Source organism: Triticum dicoccoides, chromosome 6B, assembly GCF_002162155.2.
Source record: "Triticum dicoccoides isolate Atlit2015 ecotype Zavitan chromosome 6B, WEW_v2.0, whole genome shotgun sequence".
In the NCBI taxonomy this organism is placed as follows: Eukaryota; Viridiplantae; Streptophyta; class Magnoliopsida; order Poales; family Poaceae; genus Triticum; species Triticum dicoccoides.
Window position 1 is genome coordinate 722,925,936 of NC_041391.1, and position 6,187 is coordinate 722,932,122.

General features: G+C 46.5%; 1 protein-coding gene and 1 pseudogene across 1 annotated transcript; both read left to right on the forward strand.

Moving 5' to 3' along the window:
• The first annotated feature begins 359 nt into the window (after positions 1-359).
• On the forward strand, positions 360-4,270 carry LOC119320048 (annotated as a pseudogene).
• On the forward strand, positions 4,151-6,153 carry LOC119320047 (disease resistance protein Pik-2-like). Its single transcript, XM_037594193.1, has one exon. The coding sequence runs from the start codon at positions 4,156-4,158 to the stop codon at positions 6,007-6,009; it is 1,854 nt and encodes a 617-aa protein (XP_037450090.1). The 5' UTR covers positions 4,151-4,155; the 3' UTR covers positions 6,010-6,153.
• The last annotated feature ends 34 nt before the right edge of the window (positions 6,154-6,187 follow it).

Sequence of the window (6,187 nt, forward strand, 5' to 3'; positions counted from 1 at the left end):
GGGGGGGGGGAGGGGTGAGTTGCGAGCGAGCGCGCGAGAGTGCAGCGCGCGGGAGTGGGCGCAGCAAATAAGCGGCGCACGATGGAGTTTCGGCCCACGCGCTGGATTAGATATGCCGCGCGCGGTTTTTGCGCACCCACTGGAGCCACTATACCGATTGCGCGCGCGCTAAAATGAGCAATTTTGCGGCGCGGCACTAGTTTGGCGCGGCTGTTGGAGATGCTCTAAATGGCGCTAAAAGGCTTAGGGGATGCCCCTCCGAACGGGGGCCACCCACCCACAATGATCAAACCAAACTTCCGCTGTGCGCACACCCACAATGCTTAAAGTCTTTATCAATCGCTCATAGCCTGCTCTCAGCTACCGTTAGATAGGTCGCACGCCCTACGCCACCGTCGCCTTGCTCGTCACAGCATAGCGCCTTTCCGCCTCGGCCTGCACCACGTACGCCACTACACCGGCGCCATTCCCGTCGCCATCGAGCAAGTTGGCGGAGGAAGAAGACAAGTCCGGCGGCGGAGGTATAGGTACAGGCCTGAATCCTGATCCATCTCTCTTGTGTGGTACGATCTCCCCATGCCTGTTGACTAAAGCTTGCATATCTTCTAGCAGTTGCTCCACTGCTTGGAAATGTCCCCGAGCCCGAGGAGCAAGCTCACCTAGTTGCTACGCGCATCGACCCGTTGCTGCCCATTCCTGTTGACTACGTTGAGGTGAGCTCATCTTGTTTTCTCATTCTCGATTGATTGAAGCCGACAAGCTGCTTCTTATATAGGTCCTTATATCGGCGACAGGCCATTATTCGTCTCTAAGATTACCTGTTCTTTTATACTAAGAGCGTATGTTCCTCTTGTTGCATTATTCGTCTCTAAGATGCATGCGTGTTCATTTCCTGGTGGTTGTTCTTGGAGCAACCACATCGATCCAGATGTGCATTGTCATATGTATATTTCTTTTTGCGGGGGACATAACATATATAGTGCTCTGTGTATGTATGTATGTACTAATAAATCAAGGGCTAGCTAGGAACTGACCTGCTAACAGTTTACTACTTCCTCTGTCCCACAATATATGACCTTCTTCCAGGCTATGTTTAGCTTGCAAAAACGTCTTATATTGTACTCCCTCCGTCCCAAAGTAAGTGTCTTGAATTTAGTATAAATTTGTATTAGAGCTAGAGCTAGTACAAAGTTGAGACACTTATTTTGAGACGGAGGGAGTAGGACGGAAGATCAAGTTGGCAACTTGGCATGCTAACCATTCTCTGTAAAGTGATGCTGTCCTTCACAAAAAAATTATTTGCAGTGGTAGCTAACCACTCTTAATTCTCTTCAGCTGCTATATATATAGCACACTCACCCGTGATTATCTGCCACAACTCACCAATTAATCATGGAGGCGACGACGCTGAGCATCGGCAAGTCGGCGCTAAATGGAGCGCTTAGCTACGCCAAATCTGCGGTGGCGAAAGAGTTGGCTCTGCAGTTGGGCGTGGGGCGTGACCAGGCCTTCATCACCTGGGAGCTGGAGATGATGCAATCTTTCCTTATGTCGGCACACGATGAAGGAGACGACAAGAACAATGTCGTCAAGACATGGGTGAAGCAAGTCCGCGACGTGGCTTACGTCGTTGAGGACTGTCTCCAGGACTTCGCCGTCCGTGTCGACAGGCAACCATGGTGGCGCACGTTGATACACCGGCACCAGGTGGCGAAGCAGATGAAAGAGCTCAGGGTTAAAGTGGACGATGTCAGCCAGAGGAACATACGCTACCGGCTCATCGAGGGCTCGTCAGCTGCTGCTGCTTCTTCTTCCTCCAAGCAGCGAGCAGCTGACAGGTCCACAGCAGAGTCAATGTTTGGCAGTCATGTAACCGTCAAGCAGCACGACCAATCAAATGCGGATCTTGCCAAGCTGCTCAAGGTCAGCTGCAAGGATGACAATAATGGGCTTGGGGTGATTGCCGTGTGGGGAACAAGTGCTGATCTCGGGCAGACGTCCATCATCAGGGCGGTCTATGAGGATCCAGATGTCACAACAAAATTCACATGTCGAGCTTGGGTCAGGCTGACACATCCTTTTAATCCAAAGGACTTCATCCAGAGCTTAGTGGAGCAGTTCATCATACTACAACAGCTGCTGTTATGTTGGAAATGGACCAGAAGACGCCGCAGCAGCTGGCTCAGGAGTTTAATGGTTATGTGAACAAGAAGAGGTATCTGATTGTGATCAATGACCTATCCACCATCGAGGAGTGGGATCGGGTCAAAAGCTGCTTCCCAAACAACAACATGGGGTGCAGAATCATAGTGTCCACGCCGCAAGCTGAAGTTGCGACCTTATCTGCAGGCCAAGGATACAACATATCAAAGCTGAAGCAATTGTTCAACTAAACCTCTCCTCCTATGCTTTCCACAACATGGTAATATTATTCAACTAAACCTCTCCTCATATATATGTACATCCATCATTGCTATTTTCATATGTTATTCATATACCTTGATTCTTATTATCAGTAGCAGACATATTAATTATTATAATGATTACATTTTTTACCCCATAGTTTCACGTTTGTGACAGTATTTACCCCCTTTATCGTATTTACCCAGTACATGGCGGTTTATAAAAGAGGCAGTTGCCAAAAGGTCAACCGACATAGTATTCATAAATTACATAATTAATACATATTAATTATTCCTAGCATACTCAATATAGCGAACTTGTGCCACAAATTACCCCATTTTTCACATTTCTCTGCCGACTATACATTCCACATCGGCGGTTTAGTTTGCTTCCGGTTTTCACCTTCTTTTTAGAACCAAACCGAACCGGCCACACTTGACCTAGTCCACGCTGCACCCGGCCCACCACATAGCAATGTACCCGCACCTGATTGAGCTTAACCTCCCACCTTCCTCCAGTCGTCCAAAACCTCCTCATCCCACAAGATCCGCGGTGTCTCCACCAGCTTCCAGCGCCGCTGTGCCCTGCCTTGCCACCACACCCCCACCGCCTGGCACTAAGCCTTCCCGACCAAACACGACACGGCGCCACTGGGATCCCTCCTCCTGGGCTCCCTCGCCGCGTCATACGATCTGGTCTGATGAGGACCGCGGCGATGCCACCTGCCCTTGCAAACCACTTCCCCACCTCACCTTCTTCCCCATACAACCAAGGGTCGTGGCACCGGACGAGCCCACAGCCACGAGATGCACACAGGGGTAGGGATGAAAATGGAGTGGAAACTTTCTGCTTTTCTGGAGCAAAAATGCAAACAAAGAGGAAATATGAAAATGGAAACGGAAATTTGCAAAATGGAAAAGGAAATGGAAATTTTTATGCGGAAACGGAAACAAAAATGGAACGGTGATTTCCGGTAGAACAGACGTGGAAAGGGAACTTTCTGTTTCTATTATTATGGAATTTATGTTATTACTATAGCCTCTATAGGACTATGGCTGATGTGTAGCCTAACCACCAAACAACACTTTATAAGATTTGTCTGAAGTCAAGTCTCGTAAAGTTTGACCAACTTTATAGGAAAAAAATTACCAAGATTCATAATGATTAGATGCGCCATGACTTAAAGTTTCATATCGTATAATTCAGCATGGTAGATGTTGATTTTTTTTTATATAAATATGGTCAAACTTTGTGAAGTTTGACTTCAGAAAATTCTTTTATGCAGAGTAAAATGGACCGGAGGGAGTATACCATATGAAAATAGTAATTCATGTTTATACACCTAATAAATAGCTAGACAAAAATAATGTTACTATTGGTTTAGTGGCTCGTGATTTGCATATGGTACATACTTCATAAATTGTTTTTTTTGCGCCTTGATTATTTGACTTGGGTGCATAGTGCCCACTAACATCAATTAAGCGATTGTCAGCTCATCAGAATGGAATAGTAGAATTTGTTTTCTCCGATAATGCATGGGAGTATGTTGCCTTAATTTCTGAATATTATAAGTTTGTTTTAGTAAAACAAATAGGTTTGTCAGATGCTCCTCTAGTTCCACTGGATGGCTAAGAACGGTTGGGCTTACCTACTGTGCAAACATTTAATTACAAACTTGTATTTAGTGAGTGGCTAAATCATTGTCTTAAAAATGTGGCTAAATGGTGTTCCCTTGTGTGCAGCGCTCTGAACATGAAGTGTGGCCGACTACCCCTTGCAATAGTCACCGTAGGTGGCTTTTTAGCAAACCAACCAAAGACTTCTCTGGAATGGAGGAAATTTTATGATCATATCAGTGCCGAGATGGAGATGAATCCTGAGCTTACAACCATAAGAAGTGTTCTTATGAAAAGCTATGATGGTCTACCCTTCCACCTCAAGTCATGTTTCTTGTACACATCCATATTTTCTGAAGACCGTAAGCTTGAGCGGAGACGCTTGGTGCTTCGGTGGACTGCAGAGGGGTACTCAAGGGAGGTGCGTGATAAGTCAGCGGAGGAAATATCAGATAGCTACTTCCTGGAACTCATAAGCAGGAGCATGATACTGCCATCTCAAAAATCATTCCATAGTATAAAAGGAATTGATTCCTGCCAAGTCCATGATCTCATTCGTGAGATCAGCATCTCAAAGTCTACGGAAGAAAACCTTGTTTTGAGACTAGAGAAAGGTTGTAAGCTGAATAGGCAGCAGGGTAATGCACGCCATCTTGCTATAAACGGCAATTGGGAAGGAGAGCAAAGTGATTTTGAGAGGATGGTGGACATGCCCCGTGTACGGTCAGTAACTGTTTTTGGGAAGTGGAGGCCATTCTTCATGTCGGTGAAGATGAGGATGCTACGAGTTCTGGACTTGGAAGACACGACAGGTCTTGTCGATCATCATTTGAAGCATATCGGGAAGCTTCTTCACCTAATATACTTATCTCTGAGAGGATGTGAAGATATTTATCACCTGCCAGATTCAATTGGTAACCTGATGCAACTGCAAACACTTGATATCAGAGGTACCTCCATAGTGATACTGCCGAGAAGCATCGTCAAGCTTCGGAAGCTGCAATATCTTCGTTGCAGTAATAATAACAAGCTTAAATGGCGTGTTGGACCGATAGACTACTATGATTCACATCCTTATTTGAAGACATGCATGGTTTTTTGTACTGGATGTTGCATACCTCGGGAAGTAATACAAACTGATGGCTTCAACCAGCGTGATGTATGCACCTTCACATGCTGCGCGGCAATCCCTTTTCTGATGAAGGGGTATGGCAATGGTGTTGGCGTGAGGGTGCCAAGAGGGATGAGGAGAATGAAGGCCCTGCATACATTACAGGGTGTGGACCTGGTCGCGTCCGGAGGCATTGCTTTTCTGCGGAACATCAAAGGAGGACTCATGGGGCTGCGTAAGCTAGGAGTGGTCCGCCTACAAGCGAGGAATGCTTCAGAGTTTTGTGCTGTCGTTTCCAGTCTCAACCTCCTAGAGTCATTGTCAGTGACTCCAGAGGGTGGACACGATTTGCGTCTGGACGGCATTTCCTCGCCTCCAAGTAACCTCCGGAACCTCAAGCTGAACATGGCAACTTTCCCCATTCAAAGCATGGCCAAATTGCCGGAATGGGTCAAGAAGCTTGAGAACCTTGTAAAGTTGAGAATCGAATTCGTAACATCCAGCCAAGAGGAGCAGGATGGTGCTATAGGAGCCCTGGGGAATCTGCCGAACCTAGCCGTCTTGCGTCTCAATGTGGTTAGTTTCCATGGTGAAGAAGTACATTTCGTGGCGGAGGCATTCCGGAGCCTCGTCGTGCTGGAGCTTTCACGCATAAGGAACATAAGGTTGGTTGAGTTTGAGCAGGGAGCAATGCCCAAACTCCAGCAGCTTCTCCTCCAGTGTCCGGATACCGAGACTAGGTTTCTTGGAGTGGACTCTCTCGGAAGCATCAAGGAAGTAGGGATCACCGAGCATCTTATCACCGAGGAGTTGCGAGCCCAGGTCGCTTTGAATAGAAACAAGCCCATCCTGAATACACTCCCAGGTCGCTTTGAATAGAAACAAGCCAATCCTGAATAAATTATAAGCTCTCTCTCTTCATGGCAGGGCAGGCATCTGTTGTAAACGTATTTGTATTATTATTTTTTCTGTATCTTAATTTGGTCGATACAGTATGTGTACATGTATATTGTCATGGGTAGGGTAATACTAATACATGCATCCTTTTTATTCTGTT

Bases quoted from the DNA above. Each gene is read 5' to 3' on its own strand.
- LOC119320047 (XM_037594193.1), top strand. From the start codon at position 4,156: ATGAAGTGTGGCCGACTACCCCTTGCAATAGTCACCGTAGGTGGCTTT.